This window comes from Gorilla gorilla, chromosome 4 (genome assembly GCF_029281585.2).
Source record: "Gorilla gorilla gorilla isolate KB3781 chromosome 4, NHGRI_mGorGor1-v2.1_pri, whole genome shotgun sequence".
In the NCBI taxonomy this organism is placed as follows: Eukaryota; Metazoa; Chordata; class Mammalia; order Primates; family Hominidae; genus Gorilla; species Gorilla gorilla.
In genome coordinates, this window is record NC_073228.2 from 24,938,373 (window position 1) to 24,962,130 (window position 23,758).

Genomic DNA, 23,758 nt, shown 5'->3' on the forward strand with positions numbered 1-23,758 from the left:
CTCCACTTCGGAAGCCTGGGCAAGTACTGCGGGGTTTTGGAAGGCAGAAGAGTGCAAATCATGGCTCTCCATGTGGCCCTAAGTGTCTAATTGCTAAGCCCTGCTTCCTGATGTTCTTCACAAGAAAAATCCAACATCAGAAATCAGACACTGGCTGGCTGCTTTAGCGCTGTGTTGGCACCAGGTGCGTAGCATGCCAGGCTCTAGAAATAACCCCTCCTATTTTTAACACCCTTGCTTCATCAGAGGGTTTCTAGTTTCCCCCGAAAACAGTCTCAGGGCCTAGAGATACGAGTTGGAATTCAGAGCCTCTAAGCCACGTGCATTGCCCTCTTGTCCCCACAAAAGACCTCAACATACCCAGGTGACCTGCCTTCCCTTCTCATTCGGCGTCAGGGGAGCCCCTGATGTGACTGGGAATCCGAGCGATTTCTATGCAAGGCGCCAGGAAAGAATGAGTTTTCTGAGAGCTTTTTATTTCAAGCCACAGTCAGATTCTACCCAGTTAAAAATGCTTCCCAGGGCTCCTGGAAGCCAAGGAGGGGACGCTGGGCTCACCAGAGAGGGTGTGTTTTATCACCGAGAAAGAGACAGGCTGGCTATTTACACGGAACACCCAGCTGGCAAACACAGGTTGTCCCTGCAATGTTCATAAAGGACAACTGGAGGCAGCTTATCAGAGGCTGGTACAGTGGGGACACCTCTGAGCTCCAGGGGAGGTTGGGCCCCTGCAAACACCTGTCCACCTGCGGGCTCTGCCTCCCCCAACTGTGGCCAGGTTGGGACTCATGTCTTGCTCTATTCCCAGGGGATCCTGTGGCAGCCCAGAGGAGCTCAGAGAGAGGAAGCAGCCTGCGACTGTTGCAGGGGGGCAGATGGGAGCAGGGTGGAGCTAAAATTGCTCCCGCCTCCTCTCTGGAAGGTTCCAGGCCAAGACCCCGCTTCCTGGGGAAGAAGCCTGAGGGTCGCTAGGGCCGCAGGAGGGCTAGTGCTCGGGCTCAGCATCCATGCAGGACTCCCATGGGTTCTGGGGCATTCGAGGCAGGGAGAACAGCAGGAGGGCGAGACCGCCGAGAAAGAGGAGGACGAAGGCGGCACAGGCGCAGGCAAAGGACCAGGAGTAATAGTACTCGATCCAGACGGTGTCCTCACTGTCAATCATGCGCTTCACCGACTGCCGCATGACCTCCACCGAGACGAGGATGCAGAGACCTGGGGGCAGAGCCAGGCATGCTCAGGGACCGAGGGGCGTCTGCCGTAGCCACCAGCCCCACCCCAACCTGTGTGCATGGAGGAGGCGGTGACCTAGCCTTGGGGGAAAAGCTGCCTCAAGGCAGGTTCTAGCTGGGAACCTGCAGAAGGATCCATTTGTCCGACCACCACCCTATTCCTGCATCCCTCAGAAGGGCAACCATGTGGCCAGGTGTGGTGGCTCACACCTGAAATCCCAGCACTTTGGGAGGCTGAGGCAGGAGGATCGCTTGAGGCCAGGAGTTTGAGACCAGCCTGGGCAACATAGTGATGAGCCCTCTGTCTCTACAAAAAATTAAAATAAAATGAAAAATTAGCCAGGTGTGGTGGTTCACGTCTGTAGTCCCAGCTACTAGGAGGCTGGGGTGGGAGGAACCCTTGAACCCAGGAGTTCAAGGCTGCAGTGAGCTGTGATCATGCCACTGCACTCCAGCCTGGATGACAGAGTGAGACCCTCTTCCTCGTCCCCCAAGAAAAACAAAGAAAGGTGACCACGTTTCTTTCCTTCTTTTGTTAATCATTCTCTGGGCAGTTTCTTTGGGGCCTTGAGGGTTGAGTCGTGGGGAGGAATGGACAAACCGCCAAGCTCTGTCTCCCTCCAACCCACCTGGAGTCGCTGACGGCCTGGCCAGGTTTGCCCCTGGATGGGGATGGAGCCTGGGAAATGCCCCTCACCCAAATCTCGCGGTGGGCATGAGGGTGGAGCGGAGAATCCCCCGCGACATGGTCCCCCAGCCCTGGCGCTCAGGCAGAGCCCCCAGTCTACCTGCAAAGGCGTAGAACATGGATGCGGGTCGCAGCAGATAGTCCCTCTTCTTCCCGAGGGACAGGAGGACACAGAGGCTGCCCAGGATGATGAAGCCAAGGCTGAAGATGGCGATGGCAGCTGCCGAGATGCTGTACTCTGCAAACACAAGGGACACCCAGCATGTGGCCTCAGCCCGGGAGCTCTCGTCGTGGCTGGTTAGGGACCACACCATGCACCACAGTGTGTGTGTCAGTGTCTGTGTGTGTCATTGTGTGTGTGTCAAGTGTGTGTCTCTGTGTCTGTGTGTGTCTTGTGTGTGTCATTGTATGTATCTGTGTGTGTGTCAGTGTCTGTGTGTGTCATTGTCATGCGTATGTGTCAGTGTGTGTCTCTGTGTCTGTGTCATTGTACGTGTCAATGTGTGTCTGTGTGTGTGTCTTGTGTGTGTCATTGTATGTGTGCATCTGTGTGTCAGTGTGTGTCTGTGTGTGTCACTGTGTGTCATTTTGTGTGTCATCGTGCGTGTGTGTCAGTGTCTCTGTGCATCTGTGTCTTGTGTGTGTCATTGTGTGTGTGTATCTGTGTTGTGTGTGTCTGTGTGTGTCAGTGTGTGTGTGTCTGCCCACTCACCCTGTGTGCAGCTGTCTGGGCGCAGGCAGGCACGGGTCTGTACTCCCGACAGTGGGTGTGTGTCTGAGCTCTGCGGATCCTGAAAAGCTCCCAGAGCCCACCGCACCCTCCTGGTACTCAGGGAGGGATTTCTAGGCCAGGGAGGGACTCAGACTGTCCCTGCAGACTCTAACTATCACATCCCACCAAGAGCCACCACGGGGCTTCTGAGCACTTGTTCCACATCCACAGCTCCCGTCACAACAGCTGCCCTTGTGTAGGAGCCTACCAGGAGGTGCTGCTTCTGCAAATGCTCCCTGGCCCCGAGGTGTGGAAGCTCTGGGCCCTGGAGATGGAAGGCGGCTGCCTGGGGCCTCTGGAGCGGGGAGGTGACAAGGCTGTTGTTCAAATGCACCACGGGCTTCTTCTCAGCAGGCATGAGGAAGTCAGTGCTTTTGCCAGTGACTTTCTGGCCCAGTGGTGCACGACACAGAAGTCCCCTCTTGTCACCCCAGACCCCTTTCCACCCAGGCTCACCCTTCTGAGTGGTGAATTCGAAGATCTCCGAGCTCTCGCCGGGGTTAAAATGCCTGAAGTAGGAACAGTTCTTCTCTGCAAAGAAGGAGACAGACTGTGAGTTGAGGGGAGCAACCCGTAGCAAGGACAGAGGCCTGGCAGAGAGCGTGGTGTCATTCTGCTCGGCATGCAGGGGGCTCTGGCAGCCTCTCTTCTCCCCAGATCCTTAATCTGGGCTGAAACATCTGTCTTTGACCCTTAGAACAACATCTCAGTGGGATAATGAGGTTGCCTGGAGGGCTGGGAGGTCTTCAGGGAGCTGAGGCTGGATGAGTCTGCAGGGCAGACGGCCTGTGGGTTCTGCACCCCATTAGGCAGACAGGGTAAGCGAGGCCCAGGCTCAAGCCATTTTTCAGGGTGTGCAGGGTGCACAATCAACAAAGAACCAAACAGCAGTCTCTGTTGGGGCCGATTCTGCCCCCCCAGGGGACACTTGGCGATGCCTGGGGTTATGGTGGTGGTGAGAGGGGTACACCTGGCACCCAGCTGGTAGAGGCCACAGACGTTGCTGAACATCCCAAGACACACAGGACAGGTCCTCCCAACATGGAACGATCCAGGCCAAAATATCAAGAGTGTCAAGTTTGAGAAACCCTGGATCAACCCCAAACCTGGGACTGTGTTTCTCATCAGAATCCAGACACACCCTGGTTCATTGGTGGGACCTGGGAAACAGCGTTTTTCAAAAGCTTTCTGGGAGATCCTGATGTGCAGCCAGGATGGGAACCCTGCTCCAGGCCCCTTAAAATGCCCTGCAAAGGGCTTTTTCCGAGTGGCCATTGGGATGGCCTGGATGCAGATGGAACCCCTATGAGGGCTGAATGTGACCATCATGTGGTTTCACTGGGTCCCTGGTCTTTGCGAGACAGCCCAGATGAGACCTGCCCCCACAAAGCCGCTTGGCCCACCTGATAATTGCCATAAAAGCTATGGAAAGTCTGTGGGCAGTAGGAATGCAAATCTGAATTTGATGAGGGAGAGGGGAGGGGCTCAGCACAAGGAAATTCATGCTGATTTAAAATATAATTTCACTTCCATTTTTCTCTTTCAGTCTCTCTCTCATAGCTAGGTATACTATAAAATCAAAGCACAGGCCGGGCGCGATGGCTCACACCTGTAATCCCAGCACTTTAGAAGGCTGAGGCAGGAGAATTGCTTCAACCCAGGAGGCAGAGGTTGTAGTGAGCTGAGGTCGTGTCACTGCACTCCAGCCTGGGTGACAGAGTGGGACTCCATCTCAAAAAAAAAAAAAAGCACAGTCTTATTTCTTGCTAAATACAGTTTATCTTCTTTGCTCTTGATTTAGGAAGTGGATGAATGGGTTATTTTATATTATGTTTCCTTCCAAAACTAAATTAGTTTGCTTTTTATTTGTGGAGGCCCTTCATTGATTTCTTTTCCTGTGGGTCCGTGACCCTTAAATAGAAAAACATCTCTTTCTCTAGTTGAGATGGTGTCTAGTTTGTCAATTCATTTCTTCACTTCCAGGCTTCATTTAGATGCTCATAAGGTGGTTGATGCCTAGTTATTTCTGGAAATGTACCTGCAGTGATACCAAGGCTTTTCTTTGGGATGAAGGCTTTCTTTAACCGGACCTAAATCATTCTTCTTGCACTTTAAGGCTGTGGTCTCATACCATTCCCCTCCTTCCCCCCAGAGCCAGGGCTGCTGCCTCTCCTGAGGTTGAGGAAGGAAATGACCCCTGGAGATGGGATCTGGTTTAGCAGCAGTACCCGTTCCTGGCATAAACAGCCTTCTCTGTGTGCTTCTATATTTAAATCACTTTCCTTTTGAACCACGTTACCTGGGGTGTCTGACTGCTGGTGGTGATGTCAGAATTGGTGCTCTGCTATTCTCTCTGGGCATCCGGTGCTATTTTAAAGCATAATGCAGATCTCTTCTATTTGTTAGATTATTGGCTGTAGATCTCTCGAATCACTGCTTCAAAATGGCCTATGCTATGTCATAAGTCTCTATGTGTCTCCCTCTGGACAAAGAAACATTTCTGTTTCTGTTTCATTCTTGAAGGGCCAATTTCAGTTGTCAGAATTGACTGAATTCAAGTGTATTTCACGGTCAGCTGCCTCCCTGACTGCTCAAAAGCCATAAGTTAAAATCCTTCCCAGCGGAGGGCCCTGAGATGGGGCCATGGAGTGCCTTGCTGGGGCACAGCTGTTTGCACCTGGTGGGTTGCTGAGGTTACTCTCACACAGGTAGCATTTGGCTCACCAAATCCCCACCAGATAAACGCCAGGCTCCGCCTGGCTGCTGGCTGCTTGGATAGAAATGATCTTAACTCAGACACAGGGGTAGGCTACGTGTCTGCAGGAGCCAGGTTGTGAGCTTCTGGGGGGATGCTTTTCTTTTGGTGGTCCAGGTACAATGTTCCTCCTCCCTCTTCTCCATTAAGTGTCCTCAAATGGAGGGAGGGGGCCTCCAGTGGGTAGGATTCCTTCTCAGGGTATCAGGAAGCCTCAGCTTCACTCTTACATGGCTGAACTGGGGGCCTGAGGACTGATGGGCCAACCCTGTCCCCTTTCTTGGGCTTAGCACGTGAAAAAGACCGGTGTCTCCTGCCCTGAACCTGGGAGAAACATCCACTCCCGGGCTATGTGGCTGCCCATTGGAGACCATAAACCCTTTCATGGTCTCTGAAGGCCCCCGTAGGGGTGGGGGCACGTCAGACCCAGGCCTCATTTAGGAAAAATCAGGCCAGGCATCTGCCCATGTTACTCAAGAGGGTGCAGGGTCCTGTTCAGATGGACAGACCCTACTATGAGCCCCTTCCCTCCCTGCCCTGTTCCTGGGTCTAGGTGGATATTATTTGGGAAACTGAGCATCCAGGGCAACATAAAGAGGAAGGACATCCGAGGTGGACCCATCTTAGTCATGGGTCAAGAGGAGAGGGACTGTGACGGTCCTGTGCAGACTCTCAGTCTTCCTGCCTCTGCCTCTGGGATGCCCCTCTCTGCCCCGCTGCCCTGGCTTCCATCACACTTACACAAAGCTCAGGGATTGCAGCTTTGCTTCCGACTAAGTCAGCAAAGATTCCAATGCCAGGATGATGATCTGGGGTGTTAGGAACTCTGAGGTCGTGCCATTCTCCTTTGTCTCTGCAAATGGCTTATGCTGATTTTAATCTCCTTATTTCTGTAAGACTCAGCGGTTTAAAAATATTAAATGGGTTATTCATTAAAAATATGGTGAACTCAGCTCTCAGACTTGACTGGGGGATGGAATAGTCTGGCTAACCCAGTGTTCTGGTTAAGGGCATCAGTAACTGCAGAACCATGTGTAGTGTGCCAGTTTCAAAGAATTAGAGCAGAAGCCACATTTAGCTCCAAGATGAACTTGAGTTAATAGGGATCTTTCTTTGATAGTTGGAACAGCTGGCAGGATTAGTGGATGCCTTGGGTTATCACTGAGAATGTATCAGTGTGCCAAGTGACCGTCCATGGAGACTTTCATATATTCAAAGATACTTTGTGGATTTGTCCAAAACCAAAGAAACTGGTACTTTAGGGGTGCAAGGAAGCCTCTAACTTGCATTGATGTCAGTGTTGTTTTTAGCCTTTTGGTAAAAGAAGTTCTATCAGCTCCCAACAGTGGTTTCTCTGGGCTGTGTCTCCTTCCACATCTCTGATTGAAGAATTTTATAAAATGGGCTGGAAATCTCCAAGACCTGACCCTAGAGCTTCAGAGCACTGCTCTTCCATGGGAGAAGCCTGGCTTTGGCCTAGGCCTCTGGCATGGACTTCTGTGGGTGGTGAAGTGAGCCCATGAAATTCCTGGGGTCAGCAGTATCATGCTCTTTTATACAATCCCAGTTCCCGCACTGAGAGAAGATGGACCAGTAGGGAAAATGGGGCACTAGGCAAAGTGGGCCCTGGGGCAACCTGCCTTCTTGCCCTGAAAAGGCAGAGCCTGAAAGAAGCAGCACTTCACCCAGCCCAAGGGCAGGGGATGGCCTCTTTGCGGGTTCATTTGGACTTTCAGAACACATAGTCTCTCCTTTGGGAGAGGCTCCTACTCTCATTCTGGAGGCATTGGAATTGGTCTTGGATGTTGATCTTGTACATGGAAGTCCTTCTAAGACTGTTTGGAGTCTAAGACTGTCTAATTTGGAAAAATTAGACAACTCTTGCCCACTGAGCCTCCAACATTTTAAGACTAAGTGGGACCTTGAGAAGTCTGCTCCACTGCACCAGCTTCTGGTCCAGCTGCCCTCAAACTATGCCATGTCAAAAGCTGGACTTCTTGTGTTCACTTGGGTCAGAGCTTTTAGGAGCTGTGTTTTCATGCACAATAGAGGGTGTGAGAAGGAACTGGAGGGAAAGGAGGCTCTGGATTCAAGACTTGGGTGGAGAACCTCTATTTGTTAGCTGGTTAGCCTGGGGAAGGCTATGCTCAGCCTCCCTGTTCCTACCTGTAGAATGAGACCCACCTGTAGAATGAGACCCACCTGTAGAATGAGACCCACCTGTAGAATAAGAACCCACTCACTGGGTTGTTGTAAAGTAGTTAATGTATTCACTAAAACGGTGAATGTTAGGGTCTGAGTGTGAGTCCTGGCTGCTCTGCTCATCACCTGTGTTACCTTGTCAACTATCTCAACCTCTCAGTGGTTGATTTTCTTTATCTATAAGACTGGGATGATGATAATAGCATGGCGTTCACGGAGGTTTCTGTGAGGATTAGGCGAGCTAATATATGTATGTCATCCCACCACCTTCTGGCCTCCATAGATTTGGGGAAAAATTGGCTGTTCATCTTATTAAGGATTCCTCATACGTGGTGAGTTGCTTCTTTCAGTTTTTAAGATTCTCTGTCTCTATCTTTCAACAGTTTGATTATCATGTGTCTAGATGTGGATCCCTTAGAGTTTATTCTACCTGGAGTTCATTGAGCTTCATAAATTTGTCGATTTTTAACGTTTTTCATCCAATTTGGGAAGCTTTTGGACATTATTTTTCACATACCTTTTTTGCTCCTTTCTCTCTTTCCCTCTCCTTCTGGGACTCCCTTTACATAAACTTGATGGTGTCCCATAAGTCTCTGAGGCTCTCTTCATTTTTCTTTATTCTTTTTATCTGTCTGCTCCTCAGACTGGCTAATCTCAACTGACTTATCTTAAAGGTCACTGATTCTTTTGCCTGCTCAGATATACCATTGAGCCCCTCTAGTGAATTTCTCATTTTAGTTATTGTACTTTTCAACTCCAGAATTTCTATTTTGTCCTTAAAAATAATTTCTGTGTCTTAATTGATAGTTTCTATTTCATGAGGCATCATTTTCATCTTTGTTTTGATTGTTTTTTCTTTGGATATATTTACTATAGCAGATTTAAAGTTTTTGTCTAGTAAGTCCAATATCTGGCTTCCTTATGGATCTATTGACTTCTCCCTGCCCCATGTATGCCCCATATCATTTTAGTTCTTTGCATGTCTTGTATTATTTATGTATGTATTTATTTATTTAGAGACAGAATATTGCTCTGTCACCCAGGCTGGAGTGCAGTGGCATGATCATAGTTCACTGTAGTCTCTAACTCCTGGGATCAAACAATTCCCTCACCTAAGCCTTGGGAGTAGCTAGAATTACAGGCACATGCCACCACTCCTGGATTTTTTGTGGTTTTTTCTTTTTTTTTTTTTGGTAGGGACAGGGTCTTGCTATATTGCCCAGGTTGATCTCAAACCCCTGGCCTCAAGCAGTCCTCTCACTTGGCCTCCAAAAGTGCTGGGAATACAGGAGTGAGCCACCACACCCAGCCAGTATTTTTTAAACAATATAATGTGGCAACTCTGGAAATCAGTTGTTCCCCCTTCTTGAAGATTTGTTCCCGTTGTTTGTTTAGTGACTTTTTTGAACTGAGATGGTAAAGTATGTGTTTTTTGTCATGTGTGACCACTGAGATCCCTGTTCAATTAGCTTAGTGACCAATTATAAATTTCCTAAAATGCTTGGCAACAATGCCTCTCCCAGTTACTGAGGGGCTCTGTGCATATGACTTTCATGCTCAGCTAAGCCACCCACATCTCTGCCTTAGCCTTCACTTCCTGCTTGAACAGAGCCTCAAGATAAGGCAGAGAGTGCTTAGGGCCTTCTCAGGTCTTTCCTGAGCATGCATATAGCATTGTGCATGCCTGTGGCCTCCTAGATTCCCAGGAATATGTTGGAGCTTTTCAAAGCAACTTATGGACATTTCAGTCTCCAGTTTTTTGGTTAGCCTGTTGTTTTCCCTAACTGTTATCTACTGCCTCAGACAGCCATGATGTTAATCAATCATCTCTAATTATTTTCAACAAACATCCCCAGGGAGAAAGACTATTTGCACTGGATGAGCTCAGAGTCAGGTCAAACAGAAACAGCTTCTCAAGTGGGGGTTTTCGGGGAATCACCAGACAGTTCAAATAATGACAACTCTCTGGGAATGGGCCTTTGATCCAACCCCATTCTGTCCCCTCCAGAGGCTACTGGGATGCTGATTTTCACTGTGATTACGGAATGTTGGTTTGCAAGGTTACCACGGAGCTGGGAAAGGGAAACAGGAATAAGGCAAGTTAAAACAACACAGAACTCACTGGTCCTCCTGAGATTCACCCATTTTTCTTGCTGGATTGCTGCAAGACTTTGGTTAATTTCCAGAGTTCTGAAAGTGTTGATTCTGACCATTTCTGCCAGCCTTCTCATTACTTTTATGGAGAAGATTATTTTTGGAGGTTCTTTTTCTATCATTTTTTTTCCTGATGTCTTTCAAAGTTAATATATGTAAAGCATTTACAACAATATTTGGCACACAGGGCTACATGTATGTGCCATTATTATTATTGTTGTTGTTAATAATAAATGACGGGCCACATATGAACCCACTTCCTCCCTCCAGAGAAGAGTGGTCCCCGGGAGCACAAGAAGGGCAGATGGGGAAGGAGAAAGATGTCCATTTGCAGAGAAAAGAGAGGGAAAAAGGCAGGAACATACTTTGGAAGATTACTGGGGGAAAGGTAGTGCTCAGTGTCACAAGTGTGGGAGGTATGGTTCATAGCTGGTTAGGCTAAGGAGTCAAAGAGGTAGATCCTGTCAGGCTCAAGGCCAAGCAATGCCTGTTGGCCCCCTGCAATTGGTCCAGTCACCTCTCACCAGCCTGTCTCTTCCTTGTGTGGATTCTGCTCACTGCCCAGTCCTCTGCTCTGACTTTAAAAGGCAGATGGTTCCAAAGACGGGTGAACAGGACTGTAACAGCACGTCCCCATGTGTGGTCCCTGAAGAAGCTGCCTTGCCCTGCCCTGCCCTGCCCTGCCCTGCCCTGCCCAGGGGAGTTGGCTGGAGGCTGTTCCTGTTTATGGGTGTGCTCAGCAGTGGCCAAGGGGCATGGGCATCCGGGCTATGCGATACCCTGCAAGCACATGGCCACACCTGTCACTCTCAGCCCTGGGACTTGGTGTTTCTACAACAGCTGGGCACTTACGAGTCTTCTGGGCGTCCAGTGGGGCTGAACAAGGGAGGGGATCTCTGGAGCAAGCAGGAGGGAAGGAAGAGGGAGCAGAGACAAGGGAGGATGGGGTCTGGGCTCTTTGCCTCACAAGCAGACTGCAAGATCTTTGGGGACTCAGCCCCAGTGTCCTTGAAGGACAGGTTTCAAGGAACACCTAGTCTGATAAAAGAGGAAATAATCCTGAAAACCAGGTGGGACATCACACTGACATCACTCCACTCCACTGCCACTGTGGATGGGCGTCTGTAAGCCCGGGAAGGGATCTCACATTGCTGAGAGTCAGTCCCATATTTTATAGAGGAAGAAGCAGAGGCTGAGATGAGCTTTGTCCTCCCTGGATGGTCATTTGAGGGTAGTGGGCAATGGCGATTAGATCCCTGGCCGCCTGGTCTCCATGAGCACTCTTTCCTCTAAAGTGCTGTATTTGCTAAGAATCCAGAAGCCTCTGCATTTGCAGAATAGAGGCTAGTCATGCGACTACCAGGTACTCCTGAAAAAGACCTTACCTTCAACGTGTGGTTCGGTCACACGGTAGGAAATCGAGGAATACGCTTAAATTACAGGGTGAGGAAATGCTCTGTAACTCTGACAGGGTCTGAGCTAAGACAGGATGCATAGAGGACTGAAGTCCTGACAAAAGGACAGGTGGAGGTCGGGCATGGTGGCTCACGTCTGTAATCCCAGCACTTTGGGAGGCCAAGGCAGGTGGATCACCTGAGGTCAGGAGTTCGAGACCAGCCTGACCAACATGGTGAAACCCCATCTCTACTGAAAGTACAAAAATTAGATGGGTGTGGTGGTGCATGCCTGTAATCCCAGCTACTGGGGAAGCTGAGGCAGGAGAATCGCTTGAGTCCAGGAGGCAGAAGTTGCAGTGAGCCAAGATCGTGCCACTGCACTCCAGCCTGAGCGACAGAGTTATCTCAAAAAAAAAAAAAAAAAAAAAAGAAGGTGGGGGCAGGTGGCTCACCTACAGCCTACAGCCATGTCCTGCTTCACAGACATTCAACCTGTGCAGCTGCTCCAGGCCCGGGGCCCACAAGGGCCCATGTGTGGTTTCATGTGCTGCTGTCACTGCCTTGAAATCCTTGGTAATTTGGAGCAAGGAACCCTGCATTTTCATTCTGCACAGGACCCTGCAAATTCCATCGCCTGTCCTCTCTCCTCTCCTGCCTTAAGGCCAGGAACAAACCTGCCAGCCCCATGGGTCCCCCTAGCCTGAGGACACAGAGCCATCTAGCTTTTCTTTGCAGGGAGAGAGTGACCAGGTGGGGCCCAGAAGTCCCTGGGCTGGTAGAGCTGCAGTTCCTTTCTTGAGCCTGCCCAGCTCTCTGCTCTGGGCAAAAAGCCCCAAGGTCCAGCCAGACAGAAATAGCTGGGACAAACGCCCTCGTCTTACAACCCAGCCCCAGCCACCAGCACCACACATGCAATTCATATCTTCTTCCCTGGGCAGAAAATGCTGGGCGGCTGCCCTATTTCTAGGCAGAGAAACCTGCCTTCCTTCGCATGGGCAACTTTGCCAGGGGGATGACGGGGAAGAGCAGGAGGTGGGGATTGGGACGGAGGGTGGGTACGTTACCCCCGGGCAGGGTGATGGGCCCGCAGGTCTTGCTGTCGTCCATGGGGATGCGCTTGGTACAAATCCGCCAGAGGCCGAAGTGGGCCGCCTCGCAGGTAGTGTTGTGGTGCTCCATGTGGGGGCTCAGCACAGCCCAGTGGTCGGTTACCACGGCTGTCATGGCCAGCACGATGCCTGCCAGGATGCAGAAGAGGGTCACGCGGACCTTCAGCATTTTGGTCTGGGACATGGTGGTCACCGAGGCGTGGGTGCCCTGGGCAGGGTCCGGCGGCTGTGTCTCCTAGGGCAGGTGACAAGCCGAGCTTGGGGGGTGGCGGTGGTTGTCGAGCTGGGAGTGGCCACTAAGTTTAGTGTGCCTGGCTGAGCCAGAGTGGGCTGGCCTTGGGGCTGAGGGACGCGGGACGTGCTGAGCAGCTGCCCAGACGCATCAGGGGCCTGAGGGAGGCTGCTATTAATGCCCGTCTCCAGGCGTGGCACTGAGGACAGCTTCTGCTCGGGTTTCAGGGTTTTCTGCCCCTCTGGGAGCCAGAAATACCCCAGTGCGGCAGGGCAGGGCGGCAAGGAGAGAAGGCTCTGGATGGTAGATTGAGGCCTCTGTGAGTAGCAGCTCAGGGTGCCTGAGTTGGGAGAGGGCGAGAGGTGGGCAGCAGGGCCCCGGGGGTGGGGATCTGCCTGCTCTGGGCTGATGGGAAAGGGCAGCCCAGGCCAGGGGAGGAGACCAGGAGCTGTGGGCTGCACGGCTGTCCCGGGCTCCCACGGGGTAAGCCTGTTACCGGCAGGGCAGTGAGTAGGTTCTCATCCTGGGATCTGAGGGGCTAGGGTTCTGTCTAGCGACATCGCGGGGACTCCGTCCAGAGCCTGTGGAGTCCACCTCTTAGGCAAGCGTTTTAGCCACAAACCCCACGGCATCCCCCAAACCATAGGAAGATTTTAGGTGGTTCCCAGGTCTGGCCTTACCCAACTCTGATCCCTCCACGAGAACATTACTTCCTTTTCAATTCTCTTTCCATCCCCAAAACTGGGTCCAGAGCAAAGCTGTGTTCAAGGTCAGTGTCATTATTGCCCGTAAAGTGTCCTTTGAAACAAAGCGAGAATGGCCTGAAGAGGACAAGGAATCCTGCTGGACTTGGTCCTTCTGTTTTTCAGGGCACTGTGTTTGGTTTTGCCTTCTATTAACAGCAGGTGATAACGACTTTCCAGTTATGTTTTAATTTGCAAAATAAGTGTGTGAGTAAAAAAGAATGAATAGGTTGATTTATAGGGGATCATTAGGAGCTCATGGGTGTGCAGATAATGGCAGAGAACACAGAAAGCCCGGGATCGACCACCCTCCGACAGTCCTGTGCACCCGCCTGGCCCGCAGGCTGGTCCCTGAGGCTCCGGCCTCTACATCTCTCCTGGGTTGTGTCATCTCTTCCTTCTCGGCTCACAGGGTGGCCCTTTTTGGGTGTAGCCGAGAGGCTGACGCATGACCAGGAATAGCCTCCTGAGCTGGGTGGGGCCTTGAGCTTCAAAATCCTGGCCTCAGATTGACATGATTTACAGAGACTCTGCCCATGTGGACAGAAATGTTTCGGCCTCCAGCCTTATAATCACAGAAAGTTCATGATGATGATAATCAGAACAGTGGCTCATCTTCAGTGAGTGCTTACTATCTACCAGGTACCCTGCTAAGCCTTCATCCATTATCACAGTTACTCTTCACACCAATCCACAAGGGGACTACAACGGTTACTGCCATTTCACAGACAAGGACATGGAAGCTCAGAGACATGAAGTCACTTGTCCAAGGTCACACAGCGGGAAAATGAGGAATCCAGGTTTCAGGACCCAGAGCCCAAAGTCATAACGAATGGTTGGAACTGGGAAGAAACTTCAAGATCTATTGTGACAGATTAGGAATCTGCAGCCCAGAGAGGAGATGTGAGGAGCCAGGACCACCTGGTGAACAGCCCCAGGGCTGAGCTGAACCCTCGCATCTCCAGCCACTGGCTTGTGCTTATTGCAGTTCCATCCAAACTTCCATATTTTTAAAATCAGTCTCTCATCCATATTACAATCTCCTGAGAGCTTCTCTCCCCACTGTTCTCATCTCTGCTTCCCTTCCTCCCTGTCCCCCCACCTCTGTGTTCCCTGTGGGTGCTAATCCATCACAACTGACTGATCACTCACTGACTGTTGACATATGCCGCCGCCCCTGCTTCAGCTCGCGGAGAAACTGCCTGTCACCAGGTGGGTAGACCGTCTCCATGGGGAACTCCCAGAAGCTGGGACATGGCCGCAGCCTCTGAGCCCTCTCTTGTTGTTTGTGGGGACCCAGCTTCAGGATCCTGGCACCTGGGGATCTCGGGGGTGCTGGACATCTTGAGCAGACCTACTGAGTGCCAGGCACCCAGCAAAGCAGTAGCTGGGGAGCCAGAAGAGGGTTCCAGTGTTTTAAGACAGAAAATCTAGAAAGAAGCTATTTAATTTTAGCATTACAAGTAAATACAGTGTCATTGGAAGAATGAAAGTGTCTTTTGAATTTCCTGGTGTGGTGGGGGTGGATGCCCTAAGCTCTTCGGTGCCAAGAGCCTCTCATGGCCTTGGAAAGCACCCTGAAAGGGCCCAGCCCAGAGGGTGCACCCAGCGCCAGCCATGATGACATTGCAGGCCCTTCAAAGATGCCAGGCCTTGGTGAGGACAGCAACCAGGAACTTCTGCTGCTTTTTCCCTCCGTGGGGGGCAGGTTTGTGCCCCATGCAGGGGTCCAGAGTCCTCCGCCCCAGTGCAGTGAAAGCATTAAAGATTGATGGCTTCTGCCTTTTGAAGTCATCTTTGTGTAAGTCGCACCAGGAGACCCGCAGCTGCAGCTACTGCGGGCAGGTCCACTTTCTCTTCCCTGTTTACTGAAAGCTCCCTCAAATACACCTTTTCTGCTCACAGAGGTGCTGCCACGCTGCCTGCCTGGTTCTCCAAGGGCCTGGCAGGGCCAGGAAGGGACTTCAGTAGCCACAGGCATTTGCTGAAAGTTGGGCAGGGCAACATCCATGTCCTCCCCCCAGATCTCACCCTTTCCAGGGCAACAGGGAGAGGAGCATCTCAGGGAGGCAGCATGCGAGAGGGGGACCAAGCTAGAGGGTGATGGAGCTGGCCAGCCCCAAGCAAATCCCTGCACTGCTTGGCTCCAGTGTGCAGCTTCCAGTAAGTCATTAGCCTTTCTAAGCTGCCTCTTGTAAAATGAAGGCAACGGGCCTGGCTGCAGAGCAGGTGGAAGGGCTGGAGGGAGTGCGTTGGACCAGCTTAGCCATAGTAGGCGCTATGGGCTGAATCATGTTTCCCCCAAGTTCATATGTTGAAGCCTAACCCCCAGTGTGATGGTGTGTAGAGGTGGGATCTTTGGGAGATAATGAAATGAGCTCATGGAAGTGGGGCCCTTGTGATGGGAGCAGTGTCTGTATTAGTCTGTTCTCACACTGCTAATAAAGACATGCCCAAGACTGGTAATTTATAAAGGGAAGAGGTTGAATGGACTCACAGTTCCACATGGCCGGGGAGGCCTCACAATCATGGCGGAAGGTGAAGAAGGAGCAAAGGCACGTCTTACATGGCGTTAGGCAAGAGAGCACGTGCAGGGAACTGCCCTTTATAAAACCATCAGATCTTGTGAGATTTATTCACTATCGTGAGAATAGCAGAGGAAAGACTCACCCTCATGATTCAATTACCTCCTACTGGGTCCTTCCCATGACACAGAATTATTACAATTCAAGGTGATATTTGGGTGGGGACACAGAGCCCAACTGTAGCAGTGTTCTCATAAGAGGAGACCAGAGAGTGGCCGTCATGCATTTAATAGAGTATTGAGTACTTGATTCAGCGAAGGACGTAATGGTAAGAAATCAATCGCCCTGGATGCCTGGTACTCACAGTGTTGTGGGAAATTTGGGGGGCTCTTTCCTGTTCTGTTCTCCAGATGTTGATGCTTACTTGTACCCCTGACATGTTTTTATCCTATCCGCACCAGCCCAACTCCCTTTGTTTCGCAACCTGCCTCTGCTAGCTTCCACTTCTGGCAGCTTTTTTTGGCTGCCCTGACCACGGTGGCCATTTCCCTCCCCATTGATCCAGGACCCTCCTGAGGACTCCAGAACATACAGGCCAGCCAGGGCTTGGGCCATAGTTAAGTTGGGGCACAATAAGGCCCATGCTGGGATTTCTGTCCTGCCAAGCAGAAGAAGACCCACTCCCTACCCTTGAGGAGTCCACAAACTGTTAGGGCAGCTGAGATCATACTGGGAGGGGCTGTGGGGTCTCCTGGGACAGAACTCAGCCTACCTGGAGAGGTGTGGAGAATAGGAGCTCCAGGCAGGACATGGGCCCCTCGGGAGACTTGAGCCCGCAGCTGGGGTTCTCAAAGTGCGCCCTGTACACCCCTGCAGGAGGAGAGCAGGCAGCCCGTGATTTAAAGACTTTTATGTTTCTTTTTTTGAGGTGGAGTCTCCCCCTGTCACCCAGGCTGGAGTGCAGTGGTGTGATCGCAGCTCACTGCAATCTCCGCCTCCAGGGTTCAAGCAATTCTCCTGCCTCAGCTTCTCAAGTAGCTGGAATTATAGGCATGTGCTATCATGCCCAGCTAATTTCTGTATTTTTAGTAGAGACAGGGTGTCACCATGTTGGCCAGGCTGGTCTCAAATTCCTGACCTCAAGTGATCCATCCGCCTCGGCCTCCCAAAGTGCTGCAATTACAGGTGTGAGCCACCACGCCCGGCCTAAAGATTTTCATATTTCTTTTCATGAGGATCTGAGTTATATTATTAATATAATTTCTTTAGGCCAAGGTCAAATTAAAAGTGACAATTTAAAGAAAAAGATGAAGCAAGTAATTGTACAGGTGGTGCCTAGGATGTGGTAAGCATCATGCCAGTGTCCCGGGGTGGCTGCTGTGTGGAGCACGCAGCTGTTAGGGAAAGTGCATGTCCTTTCTGGAAGTGACAGTCATAGCCTGGAGCCCCAGCTTTGCTGTTGACTGTGTGTGTGCCTTGTGAGAGATGGGTTACCTTTCTGAGCCTGTTTCTTGCTCACAAAGAAGGGAGGATCATAACTACCTTGTAGGGTTATAGTGAGAATTAAATCCGGTAATGCATGTGTGCACGTGTAACACGCACATGAAGACTGTGATGTATGTTACTTCACAAGAAGCTTCATGGGACTCTGAGAGGGCTGGGCACCTGCAGTGTTGGTGCCCATGGCTTGGGCAGCAGCAGGAAACATCTTGTTGAGCAGGTCAGAGTCAAAAGATAATGATGATGATTTTCTAGCCAAGAGAATAGAAGTTTGATGAGAACATGCAAATCCCCATTGACTGTCCGCCTCACTGCTCTCACTCTGGGAATGCTTCTAGAGAAATCTGATGATGACAGTGGTTCCTGCAGAATGGGTAGTGATGGAGCTAGGGAAATATTATTTTGTGACTGTTGTTGTCATTCATTCATTCATTAAACACTTACTGATCACTGTAGGGCTATTAGAATGTGAATAAGACATTGAGTCTGCCCTCTAGGAGCCCACAGTCTGGTGGGAGAGTCAGGCATCAACTAACATGAGTCTGCTCTGATGGATAGCAGAGGGCATGCTGGGAACATTGGTGTTCAGTAAAGGGTTAACTCAGCAGGCCTGGGTTGTCCAAATCCTACACATTCCAAAGAAAGAACTGGCCCTTAACTGGCTCCTGGGAGATAACCTCTATGCCCTTGGAATACTCTACCTGATAAGAGTATTTTCACCTAGCTGGAGTCTTGGACCACACCAGATAGTTTAGGTTAACAATGTGATTGATGGTAAGGGCCCTGGACCACCTCAGATAGTTTGACCTCTGGGATGGGGGACTGAATACTGAGTAGCTAAGGTCAGTCACATAGGCACCGCCCCTCAATAAAAAACCTGAACACCAAGTCTCACCTCAGATGAGCTTCCCTGGCTGGCGATACTTTGTGCATGTTGTCACACAGCACTGCTGGGAGAATGAAGTCTGTTCCACTCCCTTGGGGGAGACGACTGAACGCTCACGCCTGGTCTCTCTTGAACTCTGCCCTCTGCACCCCTTTCTTGTGCTGATTTTAATCTGGATTCTTTCTGCAGTAAACTGTAACCATGAGTATAACAGCTTTTCTGAGTTCTGTGAGTCCTCCTAGTGAATCATTAAGACCACTTGAGGGCAGCCTTGGGGAGCCCTGGCCCACTAGGGTAGGGACAGTGACACTGGAGGGGGTAGTCAGGAGACCTCATGGGTGAAATGGAGGCTGAGTAGGGTAAGGACAGAGGAAGGAAGGACCAGCTGGCAGGGAAAGAGCAGGTGTGGAGGTTGTGGGGAGGAGAGGTCCAGACTCTAACCTGCATAAGTGGTTAGGTCTGGGCAGGTGAAGGGAGGCAAGGAGGGGAACAGAGAGACATGGCTGGAGAGATGGGTAGGGATCAGACCTTGCAGAGCCCAACAAACCGTGTCAGAAAATAGTGTACTTTTGTCTAAGAGTATCTGGAGCTGCAGAATGGGTTTTTTTGTTTTGTTTTGTTTTTGTTTTTGTTTTTGTTTTTTGAGACAGGTTTTCACTCTGTCACCCAATCTGAAGTGCAGGAGGCGATCTTGACTCACTGCAACCTCTGCCTCCCGAGTTCAAGCAATTCTCCCATCTCAGCCAGGACTACGGGCGCCTGCCACCATGCCCAGCTAATTTTTGTGTTTTTTTTGGTAGAGATGGGGTTTTGCCATGTTGGCCAGGCTGGTCTCAAACTCCTGGCCTTGAGCAATCCACCCACCTCGGCTTGCCAAAGTGCTGGGATTACAGCGTGAGCCACCGTGACCAGCGTGCAGAGGGGTTTTAAACAGAGCGTTGATGTGTCTACATGTACCTGGATGATATGATTTGACTGAGTCCCCACCCAAATCTCATCTTGAATTGTAATCCAAATTGTAATCCCCATATGTCAATCCAAATTGTAATCCCCACATGTAATCCTCACATGGTGGGAGGTGATTGGATCATGGTTTTCCCTCATGCTGTTCTCGTGATAGTGAGGAAGTTCTCATGGGATCTGGTTGTTTGATAAGTGTCTGGCGCTTCCTCCTCCTCTCTCTCTCTTTCCTGCTGCCTTGTGAAGAGAGTACTTGTTTCTCCTTCGCCTTCTGCCATGACTGTAAGTTTCCTGAGGCTTCCCCAGCCATGTGGAATTGTGAGTCAATTAAACCTCTTTCCTTTATAAATTACCCCGTCTCAGGTAGTATCTTTATAGCAGTGTGAAAGTGGACTAATACTCTGGACCAGCAGCAATGCAGGCAATAGAAGGGGTTGAGATGGAAATAACAAAAGCCTGAATGAAGATAGAGATGGCAGTAGGAACCAAAGCAGGAAGGGGTCTACTGGGAGGACCCACAGGTGGGAGACCCAAAGGGATTTGGTGAGAGACTAAACATGGAAGGAAGGAGTTGGGATTTCAGACTCGGAGGCCTGGGTGGACAGTGGCGCTACTGACAGACGAGATGAGCTGGAGGAGAAAAGACTGAGTGTTCAGGAGATGGGTTCGGGCTCAGGTACTGTATTCATTAGATACAAGCCATGCTTCTATCACAGTGAGACCCCCAAAGGCAGTGGCTTAACTGGGCAGAAGCATGGCATGCCTCTCTTTCAAGCAGTGTGGCTGGCAGGGTGATTGTCTCCATCCAGTCATTAATGGAACATGGGTGCTTTCTGTCTTGTTGCTCCACCATGGTCTGGGGTATCGTCCTTGTGTGCAAGGCCAGGGTCACTGACATGGCAGCTCCAGACCACAAGAAGGGGGAAAGGGTGGGAGTTCAAACCAAACAATTTCCTTATAAGCAGTGGACACACTGGTTGCACAAAACACTTAAATTGTTGAGAACTTATACCTCTGACCATCTCCAAGGGCCCCGGAGATTAGCTGGGTGGCCATTTAGCAAGCTAAAGCTCTCTATTACCATGGAAGAGGGGAGAACAGATTTTGGGAGACAAGGGCAGTCTACCACAGACACACCATGAGGAGATCTGGAGCTTGGGGAAGGATCTGAGTTAGACATATGGACTTGGTGGTAGTTGTAATAGTGAGAGGGAATGAGGTTACTCAAGGGAAGTGATGAGGTGAAGAGGAGAGGAGCTCCAAGAGTGGAATCTGGGAGTTCTGTGGCCTAAGATATAAGGATACAGAATGGAAACCAAGCCAGCAAAGGAGAAGAGAAGGAGAAGGCAGAGAAATAGAGGAAACCAAGAGGGTAGGGTCTTAGAGGTCAGAAGCAGAGGACATCCCTAGAAGGCAAGAGTGGCTGATAAGTTCTGGCACTACAGAGGTCAAGATTGAAACATGTCCATTGGTTTTGACAACTGGCAGATAAGAAATCAAGGCAGACTGCAGTAAATTGAGGAGTGAAATGGGAGGTGAGGAAGGGTAGACAACAAGTGTAGAGCTTTTTGTGAAGTGCTTAGCTTAGAAGGGAAGGAGAGGCATGAGTGAAGTTTGGCATTTGCCGTGGTTTTTTTTTTTTTTTTTTTTGAGATGGAGTCTCTCTCTGTTGCCCAGGCTGGAGTACAGTGGTGCAATCTCAGCTTACTGCAAGCTCCACCTCCTGGGTTCAAGCCATTCTCCTGCCTCAGCCTCCCAAGTAGCTGCGACTACAGGCGCCCGCCACAACGCCCAGCTAATTTTTGTATTTTTAGTAGAGACGGGGTTTCACCTTGTTAGCCAGGATAGTCTCGATCTCCTGACCTCGAGATCCACCCACCTTGGCCTCCCAAAGTGCTGGGATTACAGGCATGAGCCACCACGTCCGGCCTGATATTTGCTGTTTTAACACAGAAAAGCAAGATTCTAGGGGAGGGGATGGGAATGACCAGACCTCAAATGAAAGGGCTGGCGATGGACAGAAAGAGGGAGGTGACCTCCCCCACCCGGATGGAAAGGACCAAGCAAGAGATCAGTCATGAGGGAAACCAGTCTACAGGTGGTGGAGGGGTGGGGAGGTGAGGGGATTGCCATCTAAAGGCTTCTGTTTTCTTGGTGACCTCAGAAGTGGGGCCAATGGCTGAGAATAGGAGATGGAAATGATGTGTGGAGGGTTTCGTGGAGGTGGTGAGAGTCTGAAATAGCTGTTGTGAGTATTGGGGTGCCCACTGACAAGGGCTGTTTTAGTCTGCTCTTATGCTGCTAATAAAGACATACCTGAGACTGGGTAATTTATGAAGGAAAGAGATTTAATGGACTCACAGTTCCACACGGCTGGGGAGGCCTCACAATCATGGTGGAAGACAAGGAAGAGAAAAGGGACGTCTTACATGGTGGCAGGCAAGAGAACTTGTGCAGGGGAACTCCCATGTATAAAACCATCAGATCTCATGAGACTTATTCACTACCAGGAGAACAGTATGGGAGAAACTGCCCCCATGATTCAATTATCTCCACCTGGTCCCTCCCACGACACATGGGAATTATGGGAGCTACAATTCAAGATGACATTTGAGTGGGGACACAGCCAAACCATATCAAGGGCACTGAGGATGATAGCTGGGGTGCAGCATAGTACCAGCCCCGTGCATACACATGGGATTGTGTTCATTGGCTCTTGCTTTTGGAACAAATTACCTCAAACTTAGTGGCTTAAACAATACAAATTTATTATCATATCAGTTCTGGAGGTTTTAAGTCCCACTGAACTAAAAATGAAAGTGTTGGCAGGGCTGTGTTTCTTCTGGAAGCTCCAGGGGAGACCCCTCAGATTGCCCACCCTCTAGAGGCTGCCAGTGGTCCTCAGCTTGTGGCCCCTTCCTTCTTTAAAGCCAGCAGTCCCATCACTCTAACCTCTGCTGCTCTGTCACAGCCCTCCTCCAACACTCCTGCCTCCCTCTTTCCCTTAGAGGGACCTTTGTCCTTCTATCTGGGGCCACCCAGATAATCCAGGATAATCCGAGCATCTGAAGATTCTTAATTTAATCACACACTCAAAGTCCTTTTTGTCCTGTAAGGCCATATATTCACAGGTTCCAGGGATTAGGATGTGGACATCTCAGGGGACAACCATTCTGCCTCCCACAGGCACCAATTTACAAATCACTTGATTTTCTCTAGTGTTACCCTGAGGCTCAGGTGCAGAGATGGAGAAAATTTGAGAGGTGAGATTGGAAGAGGGTTGGGGATCTTCTAGGAGACAAATACTAGAAGAGAGCCCAAGGGAACTGAGGTGTTGGCAAAGGCGAGGTTAAGTGATGCCTCACCATGGTCTGGACTGGTTAGGATGGCCCTGAAACCAGGAAGCATTGATAGATTGGGAGAAAATGGAGGAGTCAAGACCTGGAGGCTTGATGAGGTTGAAGAATGGGTGTCACGGTGGAGAGGGCATGGAGGAATCGGGAGCACTGGAGACTGTGGTCAGAGAGGAGAATGATGGCTCTGAAGATTACACTGGGACAGTTAGGGGTGATGACAAGGTCAAGGTTGGAGATAAAAGTCAATGGAGGTAAGAAGACCAGAGAACTGTGTGGTCAGGAAGTCAGAGTGGTTGGCCCCGTGGACATCTATGTGTTGTGATGGCAGCAGTATTTGGGGTACAGAGGAAGGCTTTAGCCAAAGTGAAGTCTTTGATGAAAGTCAGGGAGAGGCCAGGAAGGAGCTGGGGAGATGATGGGGTTGAGAAAGGGCTCAGGATGGCCAACTTAGACCCTCAGAGGAGAAAACTTTGCCCCATGAGGGTGGAGGAGTGATGGTCTGCAGGTGTCAGCATCCCCCCAACCGCCACCACCAACTCTCCTTGCCTGCAATTCCAAGTGCAAGGACATGAGTTCATAACCATCTGTTATCATTGACTTCTATTCCTGAGATTGCACCAGCTGTTTTGTTGCAAGCTGCAAGTTGAAAAATACCTGTCTCAGGTGTGTCTGCCCCGGCCAGTCCCTGGAGTCTAAGGTCCCTCAGATCCTTTCTCCCTTCCCATCTGTGTATCTCTTGGGACTGAGTCTAGGGCTGGGCTGCCGGGAGTGCTATATTGGGAACCTGGGCAGAGAACCTCTACAGAACGGGCAGCTTTCACCAGGGAGGACGCAGTGTCCTTGGGTGAGGGCAACTTTAGGGCCTTGGCGGCTGTGGCTCCGGCCGGCCTCCACCCTGCGGGAGGACAGGCCTCGCTCTCTTGGCTGCCCAGGGGCCCACACCCCACCCAGAAGAGCCTGAGTATCTTCTGGCTCATTGGTGAAAAGCCACCTCAATGACACCACCCAGAAGTTTGAAACCAGCCGTTGGTACTGGGGAAGTGGCCAGTGACCCAGATTAAGGCCAGAAAACCCGGCCTTGGCCAGAGCCTGGCCTCCCTGCCCCCTGGGCCTCCTTCTTCTTTTCTGGCGGTGGGGGGTTGGGGGGGAGGGGCACAGTGTACCCCAGACCCAGGGACATCTATTTACCCTAACTGCCCACAAAGACTAATGGGGGGCTCTTCCCCTGCCTCCCCACATCAAAAAGAGAA

The 23,758-nt window shown here is 50.7% G+C and overlaps 1 protein-coding gene across 1 annotated transcript; it reads right to left on the reverse strand.

Moving 5' to 3' along the window:
- Positions 1–459: 459 nt before the first annotated feature.
- On the reverse strand, positions 460–12,597 carry CACNG1 (calcium voltage-gated channel auxiliary subunit gamma 1). The gene is made up of 4 exons (XM_004041116.4): positions 12,262–12,597; positions 3,146–3,220; positions 2,018–2,155; positions 460–1,212 (listed from the first exon to the last, which is right to left on the reverse strand). Exons 1-4 carry the CDS (start codon positions 12,488–12,490, stop codon positions 986–988), a joined length of 669 nt encoding a protein of 222 aa, XP_004041164.1. The 5' UTR covers positions 12,491–12,597; the 3' UTR covers positions 460–985.
- Between the last annotated feature and the right edge of the window lie 11,161 nt (positions 12,598–23,758).

Excerpts from the sequence above, each read along its gene's own strand:
- CACNG1 (XM_004041116.4), bottom strand. The coding sequence starts at position 12,490 with ATGTCCCAGACCAAAATGCTGAAGGTCCGCGTGACCCTCTTCTGCATC. Across the intron at positions 3,221-12,261 it reads GCCCATCACCCTGCCCGGGG|AGAAGAACTGTTCCTACTTC; the intron begins GTAACGTACCCA and ends CCTTCTTTGCAG. Across the intron at positions 2,156-3,145 it reads CGAATTCACCACTCAGAAGG|AGTACAGCATCTCGGCAGCT; the intron begins GTGAGCCTGGGT and ends TTGTGTTTGCAG.